Source organism: Epinephelus moara, chromosome 7, assembly GCF_006386435.1.
Source record: "Epinephelus moara isolate mb chromosome 7, YSFRI_EMoa_1.0, whole genome shotgun sequence".
NCBI lineage: Eukaryota > Metazoa > Chordata > Actinopteri > Perciformes > Serranidae > Epinephelus > Epinephelus moara.
The window spans coordinates 20610194-20630437 of NC_065512.1; the positions used below are offsets into that span (position 1 = coordinate 20610194).

General features: G+C 41.3%; 1 protein-coding gene across 3 annotated transcripts in view; it reads right to left on the minus strand.

Moving 5' to 3' along the window:
• uggt2 (UDP-glucose glycoprotein glucosyltransferase 2) overlaps positions 1 to 20244 on the minus strand; it is a 57429-nt gene that overhangs the window by 12663 nt on the left and 24522 nt on the right. For 2 of the 3 annotated variants that reach the window (XM_050048116.1, XM_050048117.1), the window contains exons 23-33: positions 17823 to 17954; positions 17085 to 17215; positions 16247 to 16342; positions 15925 to 16027; positions 15032 to 15111; positions 11328 to 11517; positions 11069 to 11227; positions 9298 to 9383; positions 5483 to 5567; positions 5246 to 5328; positions 5011 to 5091 (exon numbers count right to left, since the gene is read on the minus strand). In XM_050048116.1, the coding sequence (XP_049904073.1) occupies positions 5011 to 5091; positions 5246 to 5328; positions 5483 to 5567; positions 9298 to 9383; positions 11069 to 11227; positions 11328 to 11517; positions 15032 to 15111; positions 15925 to 16027; positions 16247 to 16342; positions 17085 to 17215; positions 17823 to 17954 (1226 nt within the window). The remainder of the gene's footprint in view (positions 1 to 5010; positions 5092 to 5245; positions 5329 to 5482; positions 5568 to 9297; positions 9384 to 11068; positions 11228 to 11327; positions 11518 to 15031; positions 15112 to 15924; positions 16028 to 16246; positions 16343 to 17084; positions 17216 to 17822; positions 17955 to 20244) is intronic. The other variant, XM_050048118.1, reaches the window with a different exon arrangement.

Sequence of the window (20244 nt, forward strand, 5' to 3'; positions counted from 1 at the left end):
CGTCATACTTGTGTTTGGCCGTGTTGTCAAAAGGGTTGCAGTGATATACCGGTTTTAAGGTATACTGTGATATAAAAGTTGATGGTTATTATACCGTGTACATTTGCTTATCTAGGATATTGAAAAAAAAAAAGCAACTGGACGGAGAATCTCCCCTTTAATTTAGTTACTTTCTACATATCCTTCCATTAACAAAATGGTTTCAAGTTTCAATTATGGTAATAAAACATTTGTTCAACTGACAATAACCCTTCCATTTTCATTCCTTTAAGGGTCATTCTGATTTATAGAAATATAAATTCTGTAATGCCATGATACCGTCAAATGGCGATATTTGCTGAGACAGTTATTGTACTGTGAAAATCTCATACCGTTGCAACCCCAGTCGACGAACTAGATTGCTGTCTCTGTGAAGTAGCTGTCCATTAGTCACTCCACATCAAGAAACCGCACTTTGTTGAAATTCGTTGTACTTAAAAATAAAGAATGTTTTTTTTTCAAACTTGACACATTTGCAAGTCACTTGCGGACCATTCAGACTGAACCCGTGGCCCACTTTTGGACCTTGACCCACCAGTTGGGAATCACTGCACTAGAGCACTTTGAAAAGACGAAAGACTAAGAGACTTTGAGACCGCGGATCTTGCAGGGTCAATATTTTCCAGACTACAACTAGATTCCCTTTGAGATTATTCCCCATCCTCCTGCTAGTGGAAAATATTGTGCCAAACTCCCTTTGGGAAATATGACATATCAACAATTCTTTACATTGCCGCAAAAGCACATCATTCTAGAAACACAAGACAAAAGGTGTCTTTTGTCAACAGTATCCTTATATATTCTGCATCAATGTAGTCCAAAAAGATAAACTGTATGTGCATAGTACAAACTGTACATTTTGGATTTGTTCACCTCAACTTGCGACCAGCCTCCATTGGTTAGTGCACTAAAATAAGTGGTGGTCCGTGGATCAGATACACACCCAATTACACACCAACTTCACAACCCCACCAATTTCTCCTCCTATTCCTCAGTACAAGAGAACCAAGACTTGTTCATGTTCTTACGCTTCCCTAGAGTCTACTTCAAATTTACAGTCTACCCGGTTCACTGCTTCGTGTTAGGTGCTGGAGAGAGCGCAGCTACTACTGTAGTTGTTGACAGTGTCCACGTTATTGAACTCCACTATCTGAATGAGCAAAGACTACAAACTTACATTACTGAATATGTTTGATTTTACCACAATGTCAAGATGAGAAAAAGACTCAATATACAAACCTTATATCAAAAGATAGAGATCACATAAGCTCTCCACAACTCTAGCATATTGCCACATTGGAAATTTTTCTGCAACAGTGAAATTGCTTGAAAAGCCGTGAAAAGCTTGCATTATTTTTCCAATGTTTTCCAGGGTCCTTCACCAACAGCTTCAAAATTAAAATCCCAAACCATCCAAAACAGTAACAAAGCAAGAAAAGACCACAAGAGAAAACACTCTATTAAGAGACAGAGTTTGGGGACAGCATTGGCAGTGGCATCCAGTCTACAGCGAAGTTGTAAAGACAAGGTCATGAACGGCTAAGCATGACTACACTGAAAGCAACATATTAGATGCTGGTTAGTTTTGTCAGGAATAAAGTAAAAAAAAACAACTGCAAAATATTTTCCAGGTCATATTCGGCTTGAGTTATTTTTGGCTAATATTTTCTCTGCAAAGTTTTTCCAAAGTATTTTACAGAGAAACAAGTAAGGAAAACATGTCCACAGAAGAAAAATTCCTTCCCCACATTGTAACCACCAACATAACCCCACAGACAAAACCACATTGTGGTTTCTCCGCCATGGAAAGCATCACAACAACTTACTACTCCGAAATGCAGTTCATCTTCTGAGCTATGTGGTCTGCAGAACATGTTTTGCATTTGACAAAAGCTGCAGAAAATCATCCTTGCTCACCTCTCGACAGTAAACACACAGCAAATACATGTTATATAACAACCCTGCCTATTATCTGGATTCAGTCTAGGAAAAACATTAATGGCCAAGGATTCATCTAACACCCTTCAAGGTCTTACGACTACTGAGGGACACGTTGCTTTTACAGCACCCTCCACCTAAAACCTGAACTCCTTCAGGTAACACAGCGGCTGATGCTCCTCTACACCCTGTGCGGCCCTGAAGTTTCTGATCTCTAAGCTCAGCATAAAGGACATTAAACCCTCAAAGTTCCCCAGGCTGTGAGAGGCAAGACTGAAAAACTTCCACTCAGATGAAGCAGGAGAGAAAGGACAAAAGAAAGAAACCACTAAACAAAGAAGGAGAACATGTAGGAAAGAAAGAATAGGAAAGAAATCTATTTTCACTCAGTCTCATTATCACTCTACGGAGATAAAACTCTTTAAAGATGAGAGCATTTGTAACAACACTGTCACTTGATGCTTGCTGATGCACGGATCCACCTCACTAATTCTTCAGATGTGTTAGATCAATACGCGGCCTTCAGTCCCACCCTTTACAACAAATCCCTCAAAGCACCCTGAGACTACAAATGAAGTAATGGATATAAAGACATCTTCCCTTTGGAACTAACTTTATTTTGTAAGATCAGTGGTCAAGATCTCTGTTGGCTGGAATATTTAGACCTTTTTACATTTGGAAAAGCGGAAACCTTTAATTATGTTGTGCAGTCATTTTAAAATATATTTTCCTGGAACTATCATTTAGAGTCCTGTGAAAAACCAATCTGTTCTCTCAATGAATAAACAATTGTTTACTTGTGAGGGTTTAACTGTCAGACAAGCAAATATTTCTCAATATTTTGTGTCATCTGTTGCTCAGACTAAATTGCATTTGTTGATTTTCAGTGTTTTTCCTTCTGTCCGTCTTTAAATTAGTCATCATCTTCAAACTTCAGGTGAAACCAGCTGCCGTCACTGAATGTAAATATGACTGAGAGGAGACGTTACTCTCCAGGGCACGTCTCTATACGGTGGACCCACTGGACAGAGAATTGTTAAGCACAGTGCAGGATATATGGTTCGACTTTTTTGCTCAGCACGATAAGTGGCTTCCACGCCTTGAGATACTTGAGGATATGCTTGAATCACGTCAAACAGAAGTACTCTCTTCTTTTCAATCATAGTCTAATTTCAGTAAATTTCAGCTTCATACATCACAGCCACTTAAGGAGCAGTTACGTCTCTTGAAACTATCGTATTCAACCCATTATTTAACCTTTTATTTCCAGAGTCATTTTCATTAATCAAGCAATCCATGGGGAATGGTTTTAAAATTACATCCAATTATCAGTCTATTCATTCATCTTTCAGCTTCTTATTTTTCCTTGGTCATGGCAGAGGCAGGTTTTATTAGGGCAGCCCAAATGTCCTCCTCCCCAACAATGTCCTAGAGCTCCTAATAGGAGACGCCAAGGACAGAAGAGTTCTATAATCCCTTCAGCTGCTTCTGGGTCTGCCTCGGGGTGTCCTCCCAGCTGGACGAGCCTAGAATACCTCTACAGAAAGCATCCCGATCAGACAGCAACACCACCTGAATGAGCTCCTTTCAACATGAAGGAGCAGCGATTTTACTCCAAGCCCCTCAGCCTGTCCCTGAGGGTGAGTCCACCAAGAAGAGCACGCTTGATCTACTGCAGAGAACACAACTCCTACTGTAATTACACAAGGACTGAAGAGCTTGTGGCAACAGCCAACCATGCCGATATACTCAGTCATAGACCATAGGCCCTTGAATTACATGTAGACTGACTGTACTCCCAAGATCCCAAATGGAGTCTGCACTGTTCCTACAAAATGTCAGGTTCAACAGTTAGTTGTGTGCACCTTGGCATTACTGTTGAGTCGTGTCCTGCATTGACACGAGCATAGATGTAGCTAATTGGCACTGCTGGGCCTTCTGGTCTAGTTCTAGCTCCTTCCCCACCGCACAGGTGACAATCCACATTCCAAGGACCAGTTTTTTGTGGCCAGGGGAGTGCACCATAAGGTCTGGGACACATGATGTGTCTTTTACCGCCTGGATAAACGTGAAGCGTGTCAGTTAGGCTCTGGATCCCTACTCCTCTGCTGACTTTCAAGGGCACAAAAGGCAGGATGCACTGGACATTGCTAAGCGACCATAACCAGCTAACCGCATCACTGACATCTAATATCTACTTACTAGAAATCCCGACTTTGAAGCTGATCTTCCAGGCGTTGGTTTTTAAGTGTGTACTAAAATATTGTCCATGGGACGGATCGTAAAGCTCTGGGTAGCCCTATCCACTGATTTACAGAAGAAAGCAAAGACTTCTGCCAACTGTGACTGGTTATACTTGGTCACATGGCATGTGCTATGCATTGCTGCGTTCCAAAAGTTGAACTATCGGTCCGCTCCAATACCCATACTACCATACTATTTAGTATGCCAGAAAAAACAATTTGTCTGTCCCAGTGTCTCACTGCACTACTTTTACCTGCCGTCAATCATCAACACATCACTGCTGATGGTAAAATCAAAGAGCACAGTTCTTTCAGAGACGATGGCATGGCTGTATGCATGTGTGTACAGTACATTATGTTTGTGTACATAATTGTATGCACTTATGCATGGTCACATCCTGTATGTTTGTAGGCTACACGCTTACAGTAGCGTTGTTGATATTCTAAGAATGACCATATAAATAGATGAATGAATGCAAAAGAACACATGAAAATGTAAACATTATGTTCAAACAGCTCTGCATTATTATCATATCCTGTTGGACTATCTCATTAATGAATTCTCATTCATTGCAAAACTTAGGAGAGTACAGCAGCATTGAAAGCAACCAATAAACACTGCATGCTAATGAACATGAGGATGTTAGGTGTTAAACGGGTTGCAGCAACACTGCCTACCTTTTCTCAAAAGTGCTCCAAACACTTCACACAGCAAGCATTAAGTGAGGAGACAGGATCACACAGTTAGGAAGTGTTGGGGAGAAACACACAAATGCACACACACACATACCTACAGAAGCACATATTTTTTGCAAGACTAGATCTTACAGCATAATATTGCAGTCTGGACCGGGGGGAGGAATTAGATCTCCTGAAACCACAATGTGTAATTGACAAACAGAAGGCACATCAGCGAACCCACCAATCAATGAGCTCACAGTTGTTACTGCCAGTCAGCTGGGGGAGGGTTTTAAAACAACTGAAACCAATCATATTTTAGCTGTATGTGGGAATCGATTACACACCTTGCTATGGAGTCCCATATGCCTTGGCTTTCACTATTCTCACTTAAAAGATCTTCATTGATCTTCTCTGCCTTTTTCTGGACCTGTAATAGGAGAGAAGACACAAAACAGCGACTTCATTATAAACTGTGTGAAATCATCATACATCCTCCATTTGTGACCTGCTGAAGAGCATTTTACGGTACGCTGAATAATCTCCAGTTCTCTACTTAACAAATATCTAAGAAACACACTCACTCTGACTTTGATGATCTTACTGTGGAAACTGTTCAACAAAACAATGACATCACCAGCATCCGCAGGTGAGTCGGTTCCATCATGCCTGAAAAAGTGGGTAAAGAGAGAGAACGTATTTACTGTCACTGAGAGCGAAAATCAATGATTGTGAAATCTGGACAATGGATCTGCAGCCAGTTAGTCTAACACAGGTGAAGCCCCTTTTGGAGACTGAAATGTATCAACAGACTGGAGAATAAAATCTATCAACTGTCATAATTACATTTTGTACAAAGCAATAGCCTTAAAACACACCATTAATACTGATAATCTGTAAAACCTAATTGATCATAACCATATTTGGCATTCTATACATTTTAGTACAGCCCAGATGATTTACATGGTTAAGCAACAGACATGACAATCACACATCAAAAGGATTTCTAGTAGGGATGGACTAATTAAATGGTTACACATTGGTATCTGCCATCAGCCCATTGGCAAATAAAGTTACATTCACCAATGGCAGTGGCCGATGGTTTTATGTTGTGTCATATCAATTTTGCAAAGGCTAAAAAGTGAGGCTCAAGACTAACAGCGTCCCGTCATCCTGGAGACAACGGAAGACATTCTGGGACAAACAGATTTTCCTTGGGATACCTTCGGGACGAAAGGACGCAATAGAATCAATATCAACACATTGGGGACACACCCAATTGTTTCCCTGATAATGCTACACTGTGAGCAACAAATCCATGTTGAAAGCTGCAGGAGGAAAGCTAGATAATATTTGCACCAGCTCCTAACAGCTTTGTAGGCTGCAAAGTTACATTTTGATGCATTTAAGTTCTAATTCAGCAAAAATGAGCATTGGGCGAAGGTAAATTATACGGTTATCTTTCATTCATTATCTGTAACGGCTTGTGCTGTTGGGGTCGTGAGGGGGCTGGAGCCTATCCAAGCTGACATTGGGCAGGAGGGGGGGCACACCCTGGACAGGTCACCATACTATCACAGGGCTGACACAGAGAGACAGACAACCATTCACCAATTAACCTGACATGCATACATGTCTTTGGATTGTGGGAGGAGGCTGGAAGACCCAGATTTGAACCCTCTGGCTGTAAGGCAACAATGCTAACTACTGCGCTGTACTCTGTATTGTAAAATATAGCTTATGGGGAGAAACCTGAAGAAATACAGCTGTTCAAAGGAGAAATTTGTTGGTGTTTTCAAAAAGATACTGCTGAGGGAATTACGATATATTATATATAGTAAAAAGGCTTTTCAGGCAGTTATTTTAAAGACGTTCTTCATGTGAAAGAAGGTTATATTAAGTAAATTAGTATGGTTGAATTTATGCTCATTCAAAAATAGTGTAATGAAGGGCTGAATGACTTTAAAACATTTGTCATTCTTTCACAATTAAGATTTCTTTATTTCCCCAGCACAAAAGGGTGAATACATAAAAACAAAATCACTGCTATTGGCCAAATGTGTTGTTTTAAACATTGGTATCAGCCCACAATTTCACAATTGGTGTATTCCTTATTTCTATTGATTGATTGATTGATTGATTTAAATGTTTACAACTCTATTGAACAAGAAATCAGTAGCACATTAAGTCTGGCAAGCAATTTATTTGGCTATGGATAGCAATCAGTACTGTCTGTATAACAAAGTGTAGTTTACTGTACTATCATACATCATATCATGTAATTTAAACTCTATATGTTACCCCTTTTTATAATAAATAATTATTGTCAATGTGATTTTCAAATTTCCAGGAAACATTTTCTGTTAATAAAAGAATGGAAAAAAAAAAAAAAAAAAGATTTTTGGAGATAGTCTCAGGTAACTTCACTTCACACGCCAAGGACAGACAGCATTTAGCATTTAAAGTGAATAAACATTTCACTGTGATACAGCTGACAACCTACATTCAGGCCACTCACTGCAGTATGTATATTAATTATTGTTTACTGCCATAAATAATGCCATCTAAATACTTATATAATGTACTGTAGATACATTATATAAGCACTTGCAGAACTACTCACAATCAGTCCATTCGGATTAATAGTGTACTTCAGTGAAATGCATTTTTCATTGACTAAGGTTGATGCACATGTTTGAGCCATGGCAACAGAGCAAGGAAAATATACAGGAAAGGCTCCTTTCATGAAGGAGACGACAGCAGCTAATGGACGGACCCCTGACAGACAATGAGAGCACGCACTTAAAAGCGCATACTGGGACAGCTGCCAGGGTCACACTCTGATCATATTCATTACCCTCCATCATCATTAAGAATCACCTTACCTTTATTTTATCCATCCCTACTTCCCAGCCATGCCGTATATACTGGTAGATTTAATGAGAAAGTCTGTACTGTATTGATTGCGTAACACTGGCCTTTCACTGTAATTGTTTTAGGACTGATTTGCCTGGTGGAGAATGTGTTTTGGCAGGCAGGATCTGCAGGGTCTCGTGGTTAAAAACCAGAGAGCACACTTCGGGAAGAGTTGAGCAAAAGGCTATGATGCACGGCGAGCCATTACGACCCCAGTGCTTACTAAAGGCAAAAAAACTAACCTTATCACTATGATAAATGCTCCCTCCTCATTGGGCCCAAAGTGCTGCTTGTGTTTTGCCCCCTCTGCTGTCACCGATGCAACTGAGCCTTTAGGGCTTGTGTTAGAAAGCACCAGAGATCAATCTGTATCCATGCTCTGAGGAGAGGAGAGCTGGCCATCTCATTCATCGCTGTCAGGGCGAGGTGCGGTGGCAGCACGGGGTGCGGGTGGAAAAACGCAGGCTCTGGGAATGGAGAGCACGGACACTCCCCCTAGACTCTGATCGGCCACCTAACCAGAGCAGAGTGCCGCTAACCACAAGAATAATGACACTGCCAAGGTGAAAAATGACATCACCTCTTAGCTTCACCTGGAGGATTGGGGAATAAATCTTGGTTGTCTGATATGATTCCAGAGGAACCGAGGGCTGTATGTGTCCTAAATCTTATGTGAGGAGAGCCAGAGAGGACGATATCTTTGATTGTGGGGACATCTAGTATGATGCACTTTAGCCGAGCACGCAGACGCACAAACAAGGAGCCATTATTCTAACTTGATAGTGAGGGATTATTACATCTTTGTTAAGTAAAAATAATATGATGAGCTACCAGTTCCTTTAAAAAGTATGAATTTGATTAGTTCCAGATCAAACTAGGAGGCACCACAGTACATTTTAATTAAAGTAAATGTGCAAAATTAAAAGAGTACAAGGTAAGTAAATTTGTATTTTGTTCAAAAAATCTATCAAAGCCACTGAAGCACAATACTGTCTGTATTCGTCCGGGGAAATTAGACAACGCCGACGCACTCTGTCTAGTATATGCAGCCTTTGACACCTACGCCGTCCTAACTAAAACACATTCTGCTGCTGATATTTTGCTGTCTGAGGTGGATGGCATGGCAGGTGACCAACTGAATCATCCCTCTACTCTGTCTTCTCTTTAATAGCACCCCTCTCCTCCTACTTGTCTCTCTCCCCTCTGTGGTGAGCAGAACTCCCTGCACTCATCAAAACCTTGAGCCGCTACAGTGTCAGCAGCTCTCTATGTTACCATAGTGATGGGTTTCATAGCTACCAGTATGAAATGGAGAGGTAGCTGAAAACAACCTTCATGCTGAGCGACTGATGAAGCCGCCTAATTAGCATCATTACCTAACTTTTTTTTATTTTTTTCGAAAGATATTAATGTCTGTGAGGGATGAGATGGGAAAGACAACAGCGGCAACAAAAACAGTCTGTAGACACTGGTGAATACTCACGTGAGAACCTGATAGATATCCTCTGATCTCCCTTTACGTAATCTCAGGATCCAAGCACCAGGATTGGCTTTCAGCTGGAAATACCCCTGTTGTGGTTTAAACAACAGGAGTCTGAGTATTTACTGTAAACATTTAAATCACACTTGTTTTCTCCTCCCTGGCACCAGTTAGTTTCTGTACCAAACTTACTGCAGTTGCTAACTACTGTGCTGCCCTTCAAAGGCCAACCGCAATAACTACAATAACACTGAAACAGAAAAATGGCTTCAAAGGTTTTTGACTGTCCAGCCAAACATGTTATAGGTAGAAAAGTGGAAATACACTTATTTGACACAAAAAATGCACTTAAATTGTAGTTACTGCACTCCACCTTTATATTACCTTTGACAGCTATATAGGCAATGCAAAGGAAAAGCGTATTAAGTACAGTTTTATTACGGCTGCCCCTTGAAAGTTGGAGATCAGCTCTATACGGAGCCTACGCCATTCTGAGCATTTATACTTGTGCGGTGGTGTGTCTGTGTCACTCTGCAGTTACACCTCCAAGACACTAGTTGGTGGTGGGGTCTCTGTGAAGTGCTGTAAAGTTTAGTTTGTTCAAAACACACATTAAACACACATTAAACATGGCTTAATAGAGAATTTCAAACACAAGTACACAAATCGGCTTCACTATAACTCACAGCATTCACAGACAAAGCATTTGTCTTTTGCTGGACACATTTTCCCCACACATACAACAAGCTAATGTTTTTAGCACAAGCCTATGGCATTTGACATTGTATAAATTAGCCCAGTGGCTAGCGGACTTTTCCTCTACTCATATGAAGCCAGGGACAACAGCAACATTTCACAAAGGTAACGTTACAAAATTTGGCTCCATTGCAACCCACAAGGTTCACTGACGAAACAACTGTTTTATACTGAACATGTTTTCCGAACAAATATAATATGTTAACGTTAACGAAAACCGAATCTGATTCGACAAACATAATTCTGAGTTGGGTCCAGCCCTAAATTTTAGTGTCCTATCTTTATATGCGGAAAACTGTTTTAATTTCTGCTAATTTCAATATGAATCTGTTATAATATTTTGTAAATTTTTATGATTTTTATAAAATTAGCTTCATCAGGTTTGATCTAAATTAGGATTACCTGACATGACGATTATCATCATTACTACGCTCAGGCAGAGTACAATAACCACATTTACTATTGTTTGCCCTGGGTTCTGTTTATATTTTGCAGTTACTGCAATTTTTATACCCTATTTTCTCCAGAGCAGAACAAGATTGAACTGGGAAATTTTGTTACAAGACAGAGCAGACATCCAAAGGTTTAATTTCAGTCATAACATAATTTTGACGAAAACTGTAGCTACCGCAGTTAGCTTTTGGAGGGCAGTATGATGTCCACATCATATATTAGGGTTGCATAATTAATCAAATTATTATTGAAACTGCAATATGGCCAAGTGCAATTTTAGAATTGCAGGAGGTGCAATGTGTCACAACATACCATTATAAAGCATTGTGGTGCTACAGAGGTGCCCTGGCCTAAAAATCATATTCATATATCATGCAGACATAAGGGTGAGAATGAAAATGTGAAAATTAAAGTGAAAATGAAATGCAAAATTTACCATTCCACTAAAATTGCAACTGTCAAAACAATTGTAATATGACTATTTCGAATATCATGCAGCCCTATCTGCCACAGTGTAAGAAAACTGCCCTTGTATCTCTAGTATTGAGCAGAAAAAGCTACTGACCAGGTTAGCCATGACGATAGTGTCATACATGAGCGGGTCCCGACTCATGCCCAGGGTAAACTGCAGTCCACGGGGAGGCTGCCCGGTTGACAGATCAAAGCAGTGGCCCTCCAGCAAAAGGTGCTCCAGCTCGTACTCTGCTGTCACAACCCCGCTCACCTGGAGCAAAACCACAGAAAACAAACAGGGCATGATTAATAGAATGCACCACAGTCCTGATTAGGAGGTGTGAATGATAAGATCGCTGGTAGCAGGATACCTCCTGCAGGTGGATATTATCCAAATCATAGGGGCTGCGGACAGCCTGCACCATCCAGCTCTCTGGTGTGATCATATTAAGGGTGAGAAGGGGAGATTCTGGGAGGTCCATGAAGCGAGCAACTGGTCCTGGAGACACTGTGTCGTTGGCCAAGAAATTCACATCAGGCTCCAAGACAAAGCGGTAAAAGCTGTGAAGACAAAGAAACAGAGACAGTCAAAATTTAAGTGCTTGTACTTCAAATAACTGCAAATTATAATATTTAACAACCAAGTTGAAAACTGAAAGCCCTAAAATGGAGAATATTCTATAGGACTTTTTGCCACTGAACTGAGTCAACAATTCCTACAAACGCACTGTCCTCTTCAGCAAGCACTAAAACGATGACATGTTGTGCAATAGTCTCCTTTCTAGGACGAGAGAGATGGGCTCTGTTGTGACAGCTGGGTGTGTACAATCTCCTCAAAGTGAGGAATCTAATACTATTACTGCCAGTTTTCCTGCTCGGCCAATAACAGAAATATGTGCAGTGGTGTGTGCACCAAAATTGTTCCCTTTCTTCGTTATTACTCAGAGCTGTCACAGAGGCTAGCTCTGGGCTAATCTTTATGCTAATTGCTTTTCTTCAGTGCGCCCTCTGACACAGAGGAGTCATAATGAGTGTAGGTAACCTGGCAGATGATAAACATTACCAATGCTAATTCTTTTTTTATTTTGAATGCCTTCTTATTCTCAAAGGTAGACCATCACATTTCTTATTCACAGGGAGAATTCTCAAAAGTTAATTCCCGCCACTGCAGCCCTGTTTCTGTGGACTAGAGAGGAGCAGATGGGCTGCTGACTCCGGGGATGGGATTGGAGCTGCTATGGCAGCACAGGAAAGTGGCAAAGAAAAGGTTGTAGTTGAGAAAGAGAAACCCAGGACACCAGGGGAAACACAGTCTTCATTCGACTGGTTGCAATTTGTGGGATGACCAATACTCCTCAACAAGAAAAATCAGCAAAAGACGAGCAGCTCTGTGGTCTCTGCTGAAGTGTTACCACTGTGAGCAGTATAACAGTGAATAAAACAAACGCAGAATGGGATTCATGTGTGGTCACTAACAGCAGTATCTCCAGGGGTGGACTATAGGCTTACCAAGCTTATGGCTCTACAAGGGACATCATGCAGGGAAGCTGTAACTTTATGGTTACAAACTTGTCTGCTGCTCTCCCCCTAATGATCTGCTCACATCTGCTGAGCTGGCTGCCATTATCTACTTTCTTTTTTTAATTCACTGGTATATAATTATCACAGCTTCAGGCAGGCGGGTCAGAAAGTGACAAAGCAGCATTCTGAGTAAGTTATTAATAACCTATGAAAACATGTGCAATAGTCCACCTTCCACCTTCTCTTTCCCTCTATCTGTTTGTCTCTTTCAAACACACACACAGCGGCACAGTGCTTAGTCCTTATCTCAGTCGTGACAATTATGCTACTCTAATACATAAAGTTAGCAGTTTGCAGGTTAGTTGATTTCCAACCCCTCTCAAAGATATCAACGCCCATCCTGATGTGTCTCTGTGGACATCGTCATGTGCCAATTCGATAGTTTTTTGATTGCATTCATGTGAGTTTCATTCAAGTGTTGGAGATATCGGCCATAGAGATGTCTGCATTCTCTCTTTCCAGACATCATGATCTGACTCTTGTTTTGGAAATCATGACCCGGTTCCTCAAGATAATCCAGAGACCTTGTGGTGAGCAGCTTCATGTAGGAACTAGGGCTTACAAGCGATTAAAAAAATTTATCTGATTAATTCATTTCAATTAATCGCATACATCAACTTTTGCTGTGAAATAATTTTTAACATTTAAGTTCAAATGAATTTTGGCAGATGTGTCACAGTAAAGCTGCTGGATTTTTGGACACAATTGTTCCCCTGGTCTCTACCACAGAAACTGTCCTGCAGTCCATTGCAATCTTTTGCAAGGGAGTTAGTTAGTCGCTCACAGGTGGACTTACTCAGTTTGAACGCCTGGTCGAGTGCAGCTTGACGAGGCTGGCTGCTAGCGCTAGCATCAGAAGCTGTGCTAGCTCGGACCTCCGAGTTTGCTGCTAAATATTTTGTGTGTTCAGGTGATATTTCAGGCTTGCAGCCCTCCAAAGGTAGGAAAATTCCTTACTGCAGAAGTTGCAGAGAACAGTGCTCCTATCAACAGTTCCATCTTGACGTTCTTAAAATGTAAATGTTCTATTAACGGGGGCAAGCAGCGTCGTCTCGTCTGCCTCCATTATGTGACAAAGTTACTGTGGCCTTTAAGGATGCACCAGGTTAAAGGGCACCACTGAATGCGATTAATCTGTGCAATTTTTTTTAACATATTTTTTCTGTGATTAATTAATCAAAATTAACTCATTATTCAGAAAGCCCTCGTAGGAGCTATTTTCTTTCTACCAAACTGCACCTGCCAACCGTATCACAGCACTGAAGGAAGCGTGCAAATCACAGACGAGAGGCTTATGCTCATGACAGCCCAAGATGTAAATATTAATGGCGTCCTCCTCTACTGAGCTGTAACCAGTGGTGATTGGTGAGCTGGCAGTAGATGCACACTTTATTTTGTGCGTTGCTACAGTCTGCAATTGTAGCTTGGTAGGAAGTAATAGGTCAAACATGAAACTGCTTACAAGGTCTGTGGATTATCTTGAGTAACCAGGTCATGATTTTTGGAAAGGGACATTGCTGTTGAGATTTTCAATTGTGTTTTTTGACGCTTTCAGCACCACAAGCTGAGTGCCACCTAGTTCCTTTATATTTGAGAGAAAGCAGACATCTCTATGACGAATGAAATGACCCTTTAACAAATACTGACTTGCCAGTTGTTCAGAATTTTAGCTCTTAATAGTCTGCTCTTTGCCCTCGTGATTCCATTTTAGTGATTAAACATGAGGACAGTACTTTAAAAAAAGCAACCAGCAACACAAAACATGCCGGTTACAAATAACATCAAATGTGTCTACGTTGTGAGACACTTAACAAGTGGCAGCCTGGCTGCAGACATCCAACTAATCTGTCTCTCATGTGAAAATGTCATGTAGCCATTTGTGTCAATTACAGGCAATTGTCACTCAGGAGGACAGGAAGTGTGATGGGCTCAGGCGGGGGGCGGGGGCTTGTGAGTGACTCGCGAGGGAAGTGTTATTTCCATCAACTCAATCCCAGCTGGTCTCTGACAGAGGTCAATAAAGGTCATAGAGTAAATTGTCCCTCCAAAGTGTGGGTAAACTTCCTGGAAAAGTCATTTGGTACTGATAAAAACAAACAAACATTGAGCTATTTCAATATACTACCTCTACAAATGGCTGAGCCCATTATGGAACGAATTAAAAACAGAAAACACCCCAAATTACATGATGACTAACACTCACTCAGTGGTGTAAATGTTAATGGACAATTTAAACCTTTCATTTGCTTTTTTTAATCATTTTGTTGTTTTTACAGCATGTCTTGAACCGCAACAATGCAAGCTGTAAGCAATTTGCCCAGAGATGCAAGGGGAGGCCCAAAGCAATAAGGTGGTGTTATTAAGCAGATTGCATCTGTGCAGTATAATCTTACAAAGGGAAGGAGCGCGGCAGAGATGCTAAGTCTGCAGCGGTCAGAGGATACACAAACAAGCCAAACAGGAAAATTTAATTACTGTTGGAGCTGGAGCTTACCTCTTGAGAGGCATCTCGGACAACTTGGCCCTGCAATTCATAAACACCTGCAGTCTCACATTGACCACTTGACTGAGCACCTGCAAGAGTCACAGCAGAAAACACACAGTTATAGAAAAGAGGAGCAAAGTAGAGCCTGGTCCAGCAGAGAGATACAAGACACAAGCCTTTTGCTGAACAAAAGGATCAAAGGCATCTTAAAGTTTCACTGCAGATTACTCTCACTATACTTAATTATAAGAGGTTCTCAAATGGCAAAGCACATACATTCTTACATAACCTTTTTCATTATCTAACAGTGATCAAAAAAAATAATGAGCCAGTAGTTACAAGCACATTGGGATGCCTTCCTTAAAGCCAGCTGTGATGCTGATATGCTGGCATCATATTTTCCACTGCATACTGCAGTACACTACTGAAAGGTGTACACTGCAAACAACAGCTACTGAAGGTGGCTGTCTGACTGGCTGTCTGTAAAGGCATGGTGAGTCATATTTTCATATTCACCCAAGTCAGATTCTTCACCGCAACGATCCTCCTGCAAGATGCATCATACGGCTAATGTAATTCAGCGAAACTAAGCCCACTGAGGAAACTGCTTCTAAATAACCTTAAATTAATAAGCATACTTGTTTGAGCTAACAAAGACTGGGACTTTTTTTATTTTCCTGATCGAATTTACTGACTCTAAATGCTTTTCAGGGGTTGAAAAATAATCATAGCATCATGAGAGTATAGAAAAAAAGAAAATTTCTATCTGAGCTTTTGCACCTTGGCAAGCTTTGTGTTTCTGTACCCTTCCTTTCAGCCAAAGTGATTTTAAAGTGTCCCTGCTGTATTTGGAATCAATGGAGAAGAGAGGCGAAGAATATGAGGGGAAGAATACGGCTTACAATCAGTAGAGGGGACATCTTCTGTGCCTCCCTAGTGAGCGGGTCAACGATGGCCACAACATCATAGAACACCTCGTTTTCACGCGGGGAGAGATGGAGCACGCTGAGGAGGAGAACAGCACACCAAAGCGGATTCAGCAACACAAGGTTATACAACCCTTATTCAGCAGAACTGCAAATCAAAAGATTTGCTTTTCTGCACTGCTTGAAATGATGGTGTAGCAATTTTTAGATCCATTATAACAAAAGGAGAGTAAACACTTTGCTGCGAGACGGCGGAGCCAATAGGACAGTAAACAGAGCGGAAAAAAATGTTGCCCACCTGTGGCTGTCTTTGATAAACTGGACGTCCCTCCTGACCTCTCCTTTGGGGGCTGCAGTTAGGAGGGCATCAACTTTCATGATTAAGTCACTGGCGCTGAGGGAACAGTGGTGTAGCAGGGTCAGTCCATCATTTATTAATGCAACGATTCAGGAGAGATGTCAGACAATCGGAGCTCACGTAATGTGATGTCAAGCTGTTAACAAGGTAGGCTCATAAATCAATTAAAGGAATACATCACCCACAGAATGACCGTTTGAATATCAATTACTCTCTGCATGCTACCTTGAATTAATGATGAAAACTTCTTTCTCGCAGGCCTCCACTGTGAACGGAGGCAAAAAAAAGAAAAGAGGCAAAAGAGGAAGTAAACAAGTGCATTTTTGTACTCAAATTTTAAAATATAAAATGCCTCCGCTTACGAATAGTAGCTTGCCTTGAGTGTGCCAGAGCAGCTTTCAAACTATTCATCCATTGTGATTTCAATGAGAACCGTGTTTTGGGAAGTACTGAGAAGACAACTAGATAAATGAGACTTTGGTTATACTGCACGAGTTGTGGAAGAGTTTGTACACAGCTGTGTTGATTTCGTTTTGCTGTTGTTAAATGCAGACTCCTTTGACTTTTCTTCATGAAGAATGTTTGCCTGTTTTGGATTCTCTGTTTACAGCGGAGGAATGCAAGAAAAACGGTAAAAATTAAGGTAACAATGAGTAATTGATATACAAATGTTCATGGAGTGAGACTTTAAGTTTGATTTTTTTCAGACAAAACGTAACAGTTAAAGAAAGAGGAAGATTTTCTCACACAACAAGACAGAAAAAAAATATAAACATACTGCTTTGGCTTCATCCCCATCTGTTTAACTTTGGCTTTGACTTTCTCTGCAGAACCGCTCAGTGTAATCTTCTCCAGCAGGTGGAAATCCTCCACAGTGAATTCTTCCTGCTCTTCAAATGGACCGAGGATCTGACACGAAGACAATAACGCAGTCGGATCACGACTTTTCCAATTCTTATCTCGGCATGTATTATTTACCACTTGCCAAGGGGGGTGTTAAATGTAATGTGATTGTAGCACAGTGTTTTATCCACTTAAAGTCATGGTATTCAGTGACAGTGCCTGTGTTTTCATCCTTTCTATTTTGGGAGTCCTGCCACTGCAGCAGCAGAGGAATGTAAAATGATATTAATTGTTACTGCCATCTCAGAGGCTGGCCTCTTCATCCGTGGCTGTCAGCATCACTGCTGCTGAGACATCAGTCATCAGCTCGGTACACACATATAGTCAGCACATACAGACACTCGCACAGACACAAACGCACAGCGCAGTTTGTGCCACCTGTGACCTTTGAGAAACATTCGTGCTGATTTGACAGTACCAAGGTAACACAAGAGGGAAAATCTTCCAAAGCGCAGCGGCTTAGAGGATCCTACTCCACTGTACCAAACAATAGCTGCAACATTTAACCAATGCTTTATCTTCTGAAAGAAATAATGTGGTCTTTTCAGCTCTTTATGCAGAAATCTATGGATCAATATAAGATGCTAACTGAGCTGAGTCGAAGTCCACTCACCCTGCCATTGCTGATGACCGCCCGCTGTCCAGGGCTCAGTTTCAGGACTTCTCGACAAAACAGCTGCTGACTACGAATAAAATCCACTTCCAGTGTGTTGAACTTTTTCTCAAATGCATCTTCGTCCATGCCCTAGAACAGAATAACCAAAGTTTGTTAGGATGTTGGATAAATTCATCGTATTGTTGGCTCACATTTGAATTTGTATTGCACGATCCAATAGACCTTTCTCCCTTTACAGCCTGTCCAAAACAAAATCTGAGTGATGCATTGGCATAAAAAAAATGATGTATGTGAGGCAACAAAAAAAACCAAGATTCACAACATCATCGATGCTTGCAATCACTGCAGTTTTCAAACATGAAATATTTCAGCCGGAGCACCGAGCTGTCAGAAATGCACATGCGTGAAAATGAGATTAATCAATTTGTAATTAATATAACAAACTCTTAATTAAGCCTCGGCCATTTTTGTCTATAACAAATTAGGTGTGGGAGTGTGTAGGGCAGAGTCAGGTTATTAGTTTCTCCAACATCTCTCCTCAGGAGAACAGGTGAAATACCAATAATGTCAGCACAATCCAGTCAGCAAGTCTGTCTGGCAGCCAATAATAAACTCATATCCCTTGACTCTGGGTCTCAACTCACACAGCCACCTCCTACCCATCATTCCATTGCTATTTCCAGCCCATTCTCTCCCCATTGTTTCAGGCTGGTATAATTGAAGGGCAGTTTGTTATGGTGTGTCCCAAATGTAACCTGGTGCTGTATGACTTATTCCTGATGGAAGAGATGGGAGCTCTCCTGTCAGCTGATTTGTTGATTAGCGCCTGAGATTTTTTTTTTTCTTTGTGTGTGTGTGTGTGTGCGTGTGTGTGTGTGTGTTTAATGCTGTGTGGGTGGATACTGCACACTACAGCATGGAGAACACAAGTGGCTGTAGACTGCTTACAGCAGCAGAGTGATGGTCAGGCTTGGCTGAACACAGGGTGAGCAGGGCCTCGGCTATTCATCAGGTCCTGGAGACCAGGTATCCACCAGCGCTTTTAAGTTAAAGATTCAGCGTGTGGAGCCCGCCTCGTGCCGGCCCCTGTGACAGATCAAGTGGAACTGACAGTGAGTAGGCTGCTTGCCTTGGCATCCACAGGCTGTGGAGCATCATGCGTGCTCTAAATGTATTCTGTTAGCTGATGTTCAGAAGGGGAAGGAGAAGATGGGCTCATCAATCACCATTTTCCCCAACTGTGCACTTGAATCAAGAAAGCACTGAAAGACAAGTCTCTGCAAGTGGTTGTATCCAACCTTTGTTTGCCTTGTTTTTGCCATTATGCTCATCAGATCTGCGTAAAACTTTAAAAGTGATTTTAATATTGAATAACATCCTCCTAATTTGCAAGAGATACATTTCACGGATACACCTCTTACTAATACAATCAAGTGGGGCGACCTAAAATCAAATTAACATTCAAAGAATCAAACCCAAGAAAATGTATTTCTTATTTTTTGACACAGTAACATTCACAATGTAGTCCTGCATATCTCTTAGGGCAGTGGCTCCCAACTGGTGGGTTGCGGGTCCATTCTGAGGTCCCGTTTATACGACAACGATTTCAACTGAAAACGGAAAACTTAAGTTGTGTTTTGGTTGATCGTTTACACGATAGTGGCGTTTAAGTGGCGCAACGTTTTGAAAACGGGTTCCAGAGAGGAACTTTTTGGAAACAACACCGTTTCCGTTGTCATGTAAACTTGCAATATACAGTTCCCCTGAAAACGGAGACTTTTCGCACATGTGCATTATGGTTCCAGTCACTAGGCATGCGCGAGAAAGTCGACCATCACAACAACAATGGTGGACTTCTCCAGCGAAGTGTAGATTTACTGTAGCAACTCCACCTCGTCGTCCATCCAGACAAATGTTCGTGCGGTTGCCATTTTGTTTGTTTATACAGCACCACTCTGTAGAAGGAACCACATGTGCGCAGGTGCCTGTTGTTTCATTGCGAAGTCACACCGCCAGCTACTGGCCTGGCATGTATACTGCAGCGTTTTTGGTCATTTTTGCGGTCCGCAAAACTTGTCATCTCAATGCGGAACTTTTCTCAAAACGAAAAATGAGAAACAATTCGGTTTTCATGTAAACATGGCCATGGCGCAAGTGACTCGAAAAAATGTCAAGTTTGTAAAAAACACACTTTATTTTGAATTACAGTGAATTAGTGGCATAAGCTTTTATTTTGAAGCGCTGTTTCCTGTTGTAGAGTGAGTGAATAACAGACAGCTCCTTAACAGAGACAGAAAAGTAGCTTGACGACATGGCCAAACACAAGTATGATGCTAAATATATAAAAGTTTGTGGATCTTGAACACAGACTAAGGAGAAATCTGGACCCTGTGGCTGGGCCAGTTGGGAACCACTGTCT